We start from the raw sequence: 13,062 nt of genomic DNA on the forward strand, positions 1-13,062 counted from the left end.
TATACCACCAAACTATTAGGGTATTTATTAATTTTATATTCAAATTATTTCTTGTATCAATTTACTACTTAAATTATTTGATTTCTCAATTAAAGGTTTTCCCTGGTGCTGCTCATCTCGAAAATGTGCAAAAAAACTCCTTCGTGATTGAAAGGACAAGGAAGGATACTTCAAATGTGGTTGATGTTGATCTTAATTCTGGTTTTGTGTTTTTTGGCTTGGAGAAGAAGAAGAATCATCTGAATTATTCAAGTCTATTATTACAAGTGTGGGCGTTCGGATTATGCAAACAAAGTGTTTGATAAAAAGCTTGCATGAAATACCGATTACCAACTTTTAGTTCTTTTTTAATTTCTTGCTAATTTGTAATGTTAGTTTGATAACAATCTGTAATGTTAGTATTACAAGGGCTTTTTAGTTATTAAATAAAAAATAATAATAATTTTATAAATAATTAGACTTTTTTATTATTATTGATGTGGGTATCGGGTCAGCTTACATGTACCTCGACTAATACCACAGGCTCTGAAGTTAATAACTATGCAAGTCTCCAATAGCTATTATATTAGCAACCACATGGTTCAAATCCGAGACCACATGGATAGCAAACCTGTTAGTCTCAAACTCTTATTACTAGGCCACCTAGTAGATGATTTTTTAAAAAAAGTATTAAGTGTTAGCACATGTATAAAGTTTAGGATATAAAATTTAATTTTTTTTAAAGTGCAGTGAAAACCCAATCAAAAGGTTATTTTTGTAATAATTTTTAAAATACATTAAAATAATAATATATTAGATTGATTCATGTTTAATGGCTTAAATCACCAAACCATAACCCATATGAGTCTAATAAAAAATTTAAAATTATTTTTCAATTATATAATAAAAAAAAAATTTAAAAATAAAGAATGAAATTAGAACAAAAATAAAAGATAGAAAAATAGAACTAAGTTTATTTTTAAAAATAAAACAAGAAAAAAAAGAAGCAAAAATAAGTTCAAAAAAAAAAGAAGCAAAAGAATAAAACATTAAAAAAAAATAAAAACTAGAACGTGTATACGTTTTGAGAAATCGAGGAATGTTTGCCTGCTCAAACTCATTCTTTAACCTAAATCAAATAAAGAATTCTCCTCTAGCATGAAAAAAAGGGGGTAAAGAAACAGTAAAGATCAATGTGTTAGAGTCCACCCATTTGCAGAGAATGACTTCATTAAAAAATATATATATATATATATATATATATATATATATATATATATTTGAGGAATCCAATTTTGCAAGTTCTAAGCTTTACATTCAATAAATTTTAAGGGTATACACAATCACCCATGTGAAGATTCTCAAAAGCTAGTGTCAAGGATACATCGATGCTTTAATCTCATTTTGATGCAAAAATTTCTTCTAAATCTTCGTACAACCACTTTGTTTTGGACTTGGAATCCGGAGAGGTCTTTTGAGATGAGCTCCCGCTCCTTTTGTTTGTCCAAATTCCACTCCATTTAGTTCGACTGGTCGAAGGATCATTCCGTGATCCACTTCTTTCTTTGGTAAAGCTAGCCCTTGCTAATTCTCTTAGTTGTTTCTGCCATGGTTTATCTGGCGTGCCAGGGCTCCCTGAGCTTTTGTTCCTGTCAACAGAAGAACCAGCCTCTCCCCCAGTTCCTCCATCGCTTCTTCGTTTAGCTGGTAATTTGCTTTCCAGGTCTTGGCTCAGTCCTTTTGAAATGAAAAGCAAGAGAAATCCAATTGATGCGGTTTTCAGACCTGTCAAGAAATACTTCTCGGAGGGATCCAGCCGCATTATCTGTCTATACAATGCATACCATTCGTTGGCCATTTGCGCGAGGAATCCGATTAAGAACAGTGCAATCATGAAGATTCCAACCTTGGTTTCTACTCCAGTTGATAATTCCTTCTCCAAGAGAATGAAACAAGTAGCAAAAATACATACTTGGCAGGAAATAGAGATGATCTCTACCAGTTGGACCTTTTTCTTAATAAAAGGCTTCTTGAGGACAAGGAAGAAGAGCTGAAAGCAAGTGATGGACAATAAGACGACTGTTGGAGTTTTAGAGGACCAGCTATCTAAGTAGACACCAGCCAGAATGCCCAAAGAAACTCTCTTGACTGACTCAAGCAGTGTGTAGTATATTCTAAGAACTCCAAACAGCTTCTGAATAAATGGTGCTTCTGCATCTTCTGTTTCGTCATCAGAGGCAATGATACGATCCCCTTGGTTGCGGGGAACCCCAGCAATTTGCGAGAGCATGTATTTAGGGGGGCCTCGTAGATCTTCAAATAAAGCACCTAACCTGACTAGATAAACAGACTTCGGTTGATTATTCCACGTCCACTGGCCTCTCTTACCAGGACCTAAAGTTACTCGGATAATATCTTGATACCAGTGAAAAATCTGTCCTTCTTGATGGACTTCCTTGTACTGAAGTAGCTTTCCGAATGTGATTCCAATAGACAGAATCAGGAACAAGGCCAGCAGTATGAACCCCACCACACCAAGCAGCAAAATGCCAACTATAATCCCTGATGTTGTTCCTCCTTGAACCATAAAAATAAACATCAATTAAATGTAACGAGTTGTATACTTTCGAGTTAACAGGTATGACAAGAGTGTAACACAGTTAGATGCTGTGACAGATACACATATCAATCGATGTGATGGATCAACACCATCTCCAACAATGAATGGAAGTTTACAACACGGATTCTCAACCTTGTACGTAACTAGTATATAGCAGTATATGCAGCAGTGGTTATGTATAGTCTAAGGAATAGTCTATCGGAGAAAGACACTAGAAGAAAAAAATCAGAGACGGAGCTGAGAAAATAGCATCAAAGGGTTTCAGTTTCGACATTTGTGAAGAAAACTACTCTGACCTGTTGAGATAGATTTGTGGGATTCCAAATATTCATTTAGAATCCTCAGTAGATCTAAGAAGTTCCCTTTAAGGGTTTCCATGCTGAGGTATTATGTAATAGTTGAACAAGAGGGGGCTTTAATCATATAGGGATTGCAAAAGGCATTGGGTGCTCAATGCTGAGATTCTGCAACTCCAATGATAAACTATTTCTTATTCAGCACCTCAAACAAGCGAGAGTGAAAGAAGTTTTTTACATTTCCCCCGCTTAAAAGCAATGGTTGCATAAGTGCATGATCATGATATAAACGATTTGCTTGGAAAGATAACAAGAGCGGAGCTGGAAGCTTATATTGCTTCAAGTGGAATGCATAGACAAGGTGATATATTAAAGGAAGAAAAATAAAAATGAAGGGTACCTCTAACTAGAGCAGCAGAGGCCACACAAATACAAGGCAAAGCAAGAAAAGTAAGAAATATCTCAAATCTTGGGAGGGTCAGTGCCCCATAGTCCCTCTGCTTTTCTGTGTTTCCCTTCCTCAATTTTAGAATAAATAAGAGTATGGCATGGAGCAGTATCATACTGCCACCAATTACAGCTAACCAGAACATGCTTCTGTCAAAATCCCTCCACCTACAAGAGAATGAAAAACAAAAGCATCAAGCAATCACATAAATGTTTTGATAATGAACACCATTTTGCAATAATGCAAGATAATTAACAAAAAACTTTGGTAGCACCAATGCAAAATGATTGAATAAATTAGCATTTAATATGATATGTTCTAGGATTCTTTTTTGTTAAACATGAACTTTCATCATGTCTCTGGCATGAAAAGGCTGAAGGGCATATTGATGGGGGGAAAAAGAAGCAAAACCTCACCCATTCGAATGTTGTGGATCCAAAACATGTTCTGCTTCGGGTTTAAAACTTTGGCTCTGCAGATGAATAATGGAACCTGTCATATAAAAGAAGTATTTGAAGTTGAAAACAAGTATCTGGAAAATGGTTCCTGACCTCAAAAAATGATAAGTACTCCATTGGAGAAAGCGGCAATCCATACACCGGTGAAGACTTGTTCACGCTCTTCCCTTTTAGTTGCATGCTCAAGGATATATCGTGAGTTTTAGATATATAGGAATGTGCACCAGAAGAGGAATTTGATTTCACCATGATTGGTTGAATATCCCCAGTTTCCCATGGGAGACTGAAGTAAGGAATACTCCACTGTAAATTTCTTGCAAACTCATAATATTCGACTGGCAGCGTAACAGCCAACCATCTAGACATTGCAAAAACCTGAATATGGCATGCAGTTCTCTGTGTATAAAACAAAGATATAAATTTCTCTTAATTTTCATGATGATGGAAATATAAAGTTTACGATTACACTTCATAATTTTCATTCCACTAATTTCAACACCAATTCATCTCTTGCAAGTTAGAATTAAGAACTGTACTCTTGTGCATATGAAAGACAATTGGGAGTTTATTGAAACACGTCTACAGTATCTTAAGATCATTTGAATTTGAGGTGCAGACTGTTTGGATTTTAATCATCAGGAAGTGCAGAAAATAAATTTTAGAACAGCACAAAACCTTTCCAGCCCAAATGTAGAACTGTTAGAAATTGTAAAATGTCATGAAAATAACCACATGAAGGAGATAACGTTTCTGTAGGGTAGTATCATACAAAAATATTCCTTGTAGGCTCAGCAGTCAGCAAAGAAGAAGGTCTTGAAAATGCCCCAGCAGACAGAAGGCTTGCAGTTGACAAAGTGAGCAGCCCAGCTGCAAGAGATGTAGCCAGGAAACAAGCAGTTGCAAAAGCAGAGATTACAGAAGATATCGTGGGCACAGAATCTGAAAATATATTTCAGAACATATATCAGTGAAACATCCAAAAAGACCCAAGGAAATCACCTGCAAGACTTAGACACTATACATCAATAGAACACAGAACGAATAGTTGAAGAAAAATGAATTTCTTACAATGTCTCACTTGTAAAATATTAGATGCTAGATTTTTATTTCCAGCAACATCTCCAATTACATTTTGAGGAATGCTGACAGATAAGATATCACCATCTGCTTTTATCTCTGCAATGTATTTGCTCCTACTTATTTCATGAAAGCTGGATTGCATTAAAACAAAAGAGTAAATTGTTTTGCAAAATTATTCAGCAGATTTTGTTCAACTATTTTACTGTTTTTGTGGTGTGAGTGAGGGTGTGTACCTGCGATCACTTTCGTGTAAGTAGGTAATTGTAACATACAAGTGGGTGAAAGTTGGCTTACCCCTGCAAATGACCCCCTGAGATTGATAGAAAAGAGGAGTTGAAACCAAATACTGGCTTCACGAACTTAATTGATATTGGAATGCTATGTTCCTTCGTCCTTGTATTAGAAGATGTACTCAGTCTCACAGCTGGCCTTTGAGAATCTGAAACTTGCATTAATAGCCATGTCGGAAGAGTATAATGATATCTCAAATATCTCATATGAACATATTTAGCCCAATTACTTGTAAAGGGAACAGAAACTTATCAATCTGAAAGTATTCAATTTCAACAAGGGAGAGTATGAAACCTAAATGTTTTAGCATTTTTTTTCCTTTTTTATAACCTCTTATAACTGTGGTAGATTGTACCGTAAAGGAAAGTAACTGGGGCAATCGGAGAAACTGAAGTCCCTGGCCTGCTTATTATTGAATTTGAAAGAAGGCCAATTGTAACAACTGCAATGCTGGATAAATTTGCAACCTGAAAGAAGACAGCACAAATGCAGTAAGCATCAAAACATAAGAGCAAAAAATGGTTCAAAGACCGAGACATGGCATCCAGACAAAAAATTTAACTGCACACACAAACTGACCTGAAAGCCAAATTTTCGGTTCCCAAGGTTTTCTCCACTTATAGGAAGAAGAACTCCCTGACTTGTGTTGAGAGAATTTAGAATTTCTGCAGATGAATTCAAAATAGGTTCTGAAAAGTACATGTAAAACTTCAAGTTATCATCATTATTAGTTGCCTTGACCGTTCTGATTTCATTATTAAGTTGAAGTAGCTTCTCTGGAATGTGAATCCTCAGGTCAACAAACACACTTCTTCTATCTGTAGAATAAACCAAATGAACAGGGCAAGATAAGAAAACTTCGATAGAAACAGGAAAAAAAAATCAAACAGAAAGCTGCAAGATGATGCTTAATTAAAGTCTTCCAGTAAGTTCAATTCTTAAATGAGAAATACAGAAACAACTTGCTTCTATATAGCTATGAATAAAGTCTTATAAGGCAAGAACACAATATAAAAGGCACGCAAAATTTTAACAGTTTAATATTTGTTAAGCTTCTTATTGAGCTCGAAGTAATAAATACAAAAAAGTCTTCAATGAAAAGTGCTGCACACAATGGTTCTATAAAAAAAATTGGGGAATGAAAAACAAAACTCACCAACATGCACAAAGAAACTTGAATTAGCAGCTCTTGTAAATCTGTTTCCAGCAGTGTCAGTGCAGAAGTTCTTATCCATTACCAGTATCACACGTCCATACAGAACACTAGGAGACAAACCCACCAGAAGAGTATATTTCAGATTTGGTTCCAGAACAGTGAGTGAGGATGGTATTACTTGGCCAGCACCATAGACTAACAGCTGTATATTGATGCATAGAAATCTATAAGAACTAATTTCAGTCAATACTTCACATGAACAAAAAGTATGTAACAGCTTATTTACTCTTCTTCATAGACCTAGGAATACTATTAACTGTTAGGATATTGCCATTTGTGGCAATACCCCACCACTAAACAAGTGGTTGCTCCATTAGTGCCACTAATGGTGGCTTGGTTTAAGGCTTTGTTGACCCCTCCATGTTGACAAATGTGCTGGAGGGGCTCACCATGTTTGCCTATAAAAGAGGCAATTATTTGAGAGCAAAGTGAGAGGATTGAGAGAGTGAAGTGAACGTGAGAATAGAGAGAAAGAGTGAGCTGCAATGGCAGCAGCCTTGCTGCCATTGCAGCAGCTGCAAGAGCACCAAAGTGAGCTGAGAGTTGAGTTAGAGTGGATGTAATCCTCCTCCTCCATGTATCTCTATATCTAATAAAATGAACCTCTCCCGTGGATGTAGGCGGTTTTGCCGAACCACGTTAAATATTGTGTCAGTGTGCTTTAGCCTCCTTTGAGCAACTATCAGTACACCCCCGGTCCGCGCATGGGGTAGCCGGAATCCCCAACAATTGGTATCAGAGCTGATGGTTTAAAGGGGTGTTTGATTTTTGCTCAAAAATGAAAGTTGTTAAAATTGTGTTTTGACCATACCACTGTGTAGAGGAGGAAGAGACGAAGCCAACGGTTAAAACGGCGTCAAAATCGGACGTCGGACATGGCCACACTCTCCATCACTCTCCGGCAAGGCGTCTGCCCACGCGCGCAGACGCGCCCCACGCGTCTTCTTCACCCGGATGAGTTGACCCGACCCGAATACCAGTTGACCCGACCCATGTGGCTGACCCGGATAAGGATGACGTCAGCATGACGTAACAGTGACGTCATCATGAACAGTAGACATGTGAGGGATGACATTAGCATGATGTAATTGTGACATCATCATGTACAGTAGCATGGCCTATGATGACATCAGCCTGATGTAATGGTGAAGTCATCATGCACAGTAGGCATGCCATGCAGCAGCCACGTCATAGACCAGTCAGCGTCTAGCCAACAGCCACGTCACCAAAGTGGGACCCACCTGCCACGTCACCAGACTCAAGCCGAACTGAGCCGAGCCGAGCCAAAAAGGAGCCGAGCCGAGCTAAGAGCCAAGGGATAAGATTCTGTGCAGCGGAGTCTACGTGCAACCGGATCTGAGATTGAATCTGGGCCGTTCATCAGGCCAGAATTGTTTGGATCAAATCTTAGCCGTCTGAAATGCGATTTGACGATTTCAGACTTGTTTCCAGCTAATTTGATCGTTCCGGATGCAATGGTACGGTCCGATTATTGAGATTTGAGACCAAAAGTGGTGGTGGTGAATTAAAAAAAAAGATTGCCCGATTAGGAGGCATCTAAAGGTCATTCTGGTGGTCGATGATGATGAAGAAGAAGAAGGTGCACATGTTTACCCAATTATATGTGCTAAAATGCTAAGTGGGGAGAATTTTAATTGCTTTGAAGGAAGGCAAAATTGGGACACTCTGGACACCCGATCATGTGGACGATTTGAGGTGGAGAGTGGAAATTGATGAAGACCAATCTTGACGAATCTAAGCACTGGTAGTCTCGCCAGATGTTGAGAAATGATGTTTTAAACCAGTATATTCCAGATCACTTGTAAAGGAAAGTCGCAACAAAGCTAGCAAATGGTTGTATATACGGAAAGACAGTACGATGGATAGATATGGCCTAAGAAGTTCTGTCTAGGAGGTTGGGTTTTAAGCGGGACCAGTGTGACCCCTCCAATCTTTCCTGGGAACTTGCTTAGTGGAAGGATTATCCATACGGTACTATTTTCGTATATATAGCAGTTTGTAATGAAACGATTGAAGACTAGCAGGATGACGGCACAAGGGAACAGTTGGGTTCCGTATGATCAATGATCTGATGAAGTGGTGATTTCTCCAAAGAAGTTAGATTCGGTGACTGTGATTTCTCGAGGGGAGAATTGATGAAGACCCTGATAATGGTAGAGAAATACGGCAAGGAGATAAAGATTGGCACCCTATTTTGACTTAGATAGATGTGGTGACAGGATGAGCTGCTGTCAAACATAAGCAAGGAATAAGGGAAAAATCTGGAGAACAGAAATTGCACGAGGGCACACGGAGATTGTGCATGAGTACCCGTAAGATCCAACGAGGTACTGTAATGAGACAACAGGTGCAAGGAGAAGAAGTGTTCCCAGATGAAGCTCAGAGCAGAGACTGTTAAAGTTTGTACAACAGGAAGTCTTTTATGCTCTTAATGAAGACAACAGGCGAAGACCTTTCCAATGCATACAAGGATGGAAAGAGAGCTGTTGCAGAGGCACCTAATTGAGGGGGTGCAAATGCCTGTGATAAAAGGCGACCGCCTATGATGAAAGGCGAAGACACCAAAGAGAGTTGGTGTAGGTGGAGCTGTCAAGCAGAAAGGCACAGAAGCTCCAAACATAGAAATTGAGGTGGAGGATTGCGAGGAGTATACCGCAACTTTCTCTTTCTATGTAGTCAGTGGCAGTAATCTCTCCCATAAGTGCACATGATGGTAGAGACTTTTGGAGCCACTTTGAAGCATCTCAGTTGAAGGAGGATGCGACCACCTATGAAAGGTGAAGACACCTTAGAGAGAAGGTGTGAGGGCCTTGATATGAGCCCAAGATCAGACCGCCCCATGACAACGGGCGAAGACACCGTAGAGAAGGTGTGAGGGCTATGAGAGGAGCCCCAGTTCAGACCGCCCTATGACAACGGGCGAAGACACCTTAGAGAAGGTGTGAGGGCCATTAGAGGAGCCCCAATTCAGACCGCCGCATGACGACGAGCGGAGACACCTGAGGAAAAGGTGTGTGGGCCATGATATGAGCCCAGGTCAGAACGCCCCAAAGCCGATGTGATGGCTAGATACAAGTGGACAGGTGTATGGATAGCCAATGAAGTGGTTATGATGAGTATGGAGACAAATGCAGGATTGACTTTCATGGATATTGCCCCCATGCTAAAGATCAATGAGCTAGAAGACATTTGCCTTGGACAATAAGTGTGTGACTTGTGGAGCATTAAGACGCGGCTGCTATGAAGAAGCAGAAGGGCATGCGCAGGTTCCGAGAACGAGTTGACTCTTGTCAAGGTGGTGAGCTCGGTAATGACATTGTAATACTCAGAGTATGAAGACAGATATGGATCAACCTTTAATGGGCTGCCCCCATGGTTAAAGGTGGAGAGCTACCTGGAATCTTACGACTAAGAGCGAGAGACTCACGGAGAAGTAAGGCGTGGTTCCTAGGGTGGAGCAGAGGGCAGGCGCAACTCCTGGATGAGTAGACTCTTGGAAGAGTGGTGAGCTCGTGATCATATTGAGATACTCAGATAATGACTGTCGCACTTGGAAATAGAAATTTCCGTTTGAGGGGGTGTTGTAAGCCTTAGTGTAAGGCTTGAAAAATCATTCCGGACCGAGCATGATTAATACGCTCGAAGGGGGATGTTATATTGAAGATGCTCTCAGAATGATAAGCTTGGAAGAGCTGCAAGATGCAAGCCTGTGCTGAAGAAGCAAGAGGACAATTGCCCACACAAATGGCAAAGGGGGTGATTGTTAGGATATTGCCATTTGTGGCAATACCCCACCACTAAACAAGTGGTTGCTCCATTAGTGCCACTAATGGTGGCTTGGTTTAAGGCTTTGTTGACCCCTCCATGTTGACAAATGTGCTGGAGGGGCTCACCATGTTTGCCTATAAAAGAGGCAATTATTTGAGAGCAAAGTGAGAGGATTGAGAGAGTGAAGTGAACGTGAGAATAGAGAGAAAGAGTGAGCTGCAATGGCAGCAGCCTTGCTGCCATTGCAGCAGCTGCAAGAGCACCAAAGTGAGCTGAGAGTTGAGTTAGAGTGGATGTAATCCTCCTCCTCCATGTATCTCTATATCTAATAAAATGAACCTCTCCCGTGGATGTAGGCGGTTTTGCCGAACCACGTTAAATATTGTGTCAGTGTGCTTTAGCCTCCTTTGAGCAACTATCAGTACACCCCCGGTCCGCGCATGGGGTAGCCGGAATCCCCAACATTAACTGTCAATTGATCTAAGCAACAACAACCACGTCTCAGTTCCAAACTAGTTGGGGTCGCTATATGTATCCCTTTGAACCATTCCATGCAATCATATACCAAATCCGCCTCAATACTGAGATATTTTAAATTCTATTGATCTAGGAGAACCAAAATACTCATGTTAAGTCTGAAAATCATAAGAAACTTCAGTGTAAACGCATCAACAAATGAGCACGCAGCATTTTCAACAGTGCTTATCTACTTATGTTTGTTTATTTCTTGCTGTAGAGTAGTCACTGGAGAAATTGCAATCCTTTGAAAGAGATGACTCACAATCAATATTATTTGGGATTTTCTGGAATCTATATTCAAGACACCCATGTGAATCAAACAGAACCATTTTTCAACAGTGGGAAAGATCGAAGGTAGTTTCTATCATAATGTTTCACAATTATAAATGACAATAGCTAATATATACCGATAACATTGAGTGCGCACATGAAAGAAAAAAAGGAGTTTAATATATTTCATTGAAGCTACTCACGTTGCACGCATTCACAGACGAACATCCAAAACCTCCTCCAGTGCAGGGTTCAGTGAAAGAAATATTTACAGAGACATTCAAAGCATTCGTAAATAATTTTGATGCAGTTATATATGCTGTTGGGGGGATGGTATCTGCACAAAGTATAACTGATATTAGAAAAAAACTCAAAGTCTCTATAATTGTTTCCAAGTGCTAAAATCCCAACTGTAAATTTACAAGGAATTGCATACTCAGTTTCAGTTTTGCAACTTCATGAACCTAGCCTTCTTTATAGACAGCATTTTTTTATAAGCTAGAACTCATTCAGTATTTGTGTTTTGTGAATTTGAGCTGTGATTAAGCTTTCCCAGAGCGCATATCAGCCAAAACATTTATACAATTACGAAGAAAATAAAAGAATTTCACAATATTTACTCAAAAAGAATGAAGGAAGGTTTCTTAACCAACAGTCCAGTTATAGGTAGCACAGCCAACTCTTTGAGACCCATTGATGCAAACCTCAAATGTATGATTTCCATCCTGCAAGCCCTGGTACGAAATCTTACTAGCACCACAATCAGATTCAGGGCCACTATCCAGCTGCACGCATGTTATTCAGTTAGAAGGAATGAGCAACCAGCTAAAAGGAAAAGGAAATGGCCAATTGAATGAACTAGCAGTGCCATTAAACCAGAAAATTTTAAAAAAATTAAGAACAAATTTTCTAATATTTTCTTCAGATTCCTTCTCTGGATGAGTTTTCTTCAAATGATTGATAAGAAGGTCTTAGTTTTTCTGTCATAAGAAGTGCATTTACAGGTATGGTGCTTTCTCAGCACTCGTGAAGACCCAACAGCATACCAGCAAACCCCCAAAGCAGATTAACCACAGAAAATCAATAACTTCCCCATTTTTGACAGAATAAAATGCATATAATAATAATTCAACTATATGAAGAAAAAAAAAAGGAGAATAAAGAAGCACCGAAAACTATTAATCAAAAAAGAAAAACAGGAAGCCCCCAAAATAAAGTACAGCAAAAGCAGCAACAAGTGTAACTTGAGAGATGAACTAACCTTGCAACTGACGCTACAGTTTGTGCAGGAGTTCACATGGCCACCCACCAGAACTTGAAACTCAAATGTGGCTATGTTCAAGTGTGAAAATGCATGAGGAGCCTTCAAGAAGTTCACAGACGCCTCTGCATCATCACCGAGAGCTCTAAAGCACGGAAATGAAAGAACCCAACAAAGCACAACCAACCATGAAAGCTTGGGCCAACCCATTCCGAATAGACTCTAAATTGATGACTGAACCATATAGAGGCTAAAATCTACAGGACAATGAAAGACATTTGTGGGGTTTGGTACAGTGTTAAGCTACAGAGAGAAGGGCATTGCATGGGAAGAAGACTGAAAAAGTGTGGTAAAGAAAGACAGAGAAGAGTCAATGGAAGTAAGAGAGTGGATTAGAATAAAATGTTAATGGTTGATGAAGGTTGTGTTTTAAGGATAGTGCACATGAGACTGACACTGCTGGACAAGACTGTTTTAGCAAAAGATAAGGGGGAGAGAGAGAGAGTAGTTGGAAGAAGACAGGCTAGGCAATAATAAAGAAGCATCCTTTCTGATTTTGCCATAAAATCTTGTCAGGGACTGAAAAGCTTCAAGATTAGCCAGTAGCTCTCTATTGAAATTTGGCTCCTCCATGATTCATAACGTCATCTGCACTCACGACAACGACAACAAAAAAATGTAAGGCCCGTAGTAGATTAGCCATCCGTTGAAAGAAGATTATATTGAATTAATTTCAGCCATTAAATCTTATTAACTCCTCTGCAATTATATTCCAAATACCAGCAACTATTTTCATATTTCTTACAATAACCTTTTGTTTATTAGTGGGATTTAT

General features: G+C 39.2%; 1 protein-coding gene across 4 annotated transcripts; it reads right to left on the reverse strand.

Annotated features, from left to right (window-relative positions):
* Positions 1-1,272: 1,272 nt before the first annotated feature.
* On the reverse strand, positions 1,273-12,819 carry LOC7453775 (uncharacterized). Of its 4 annotated transcripts, XM_024587000.2 has the most exons (13): positions 12,228-12,819; positions 11,616-11,751; positions 11,170-11,303; positions 6,329-6,530; positions 5,752-5,990; positions 5,528-5,639; positions 5,176-5,320; positions 4,870-5,012; positions 4,571-4,740; positions 3,895-4,197; positions 3,760-3,815; positions 3,296-3,510; positions 1,273-2,556 (listed from the first exon to the last, which is right to left on the reverse strand). In XM_024587000.2, exons 1-13 carry the CDS (start codon positions 12,435-12,437, stop codon positions 1,379-1,381), a joined length of 3,243 nt encoding a protein of 1,080 aa, XP_024442768.2. In that variant the 5' UTR covers positions 12,438-12,819; the 3' UTR covers positions 1,273-1,378. The 4 variants fall into 4 exon arrangements, with proteins under 4 accessions (XP_024442768.2, XP_024442770.2, XP_024442772.2 ...); XM_024587002.2 differs by lacking the exon at positions 12,228-12,819 and having other exon boundaries at positions 6,329-6,435; positions 11,620-11,753; XM_024587004.2 differs by lacking the exon at positions 12,228-12,819 and having other exon boundaries at positions 6,329-6,435; positions 11,616-11,629.
* Between the last annotated feature and the right edge of the window lie 243 nt (positions 12,820-13,062).

The sequence above is a fragment of the Populus trichocarpa genome, chromosome 15 (assembly GCF_000002775.5).
Source record: "Populus trichocarpa isolate Nisqually-1 chromosome 15, P.trichocarpa_v4.1, whole genome shotgun sequence".
Classification (NCBI taxonomy): Eukaryota; Viridiplantae; Streptophyta; class Magnoliopsida; order Malpighiales; family Salicaceae; genus Populus; species Populus trichocarpa.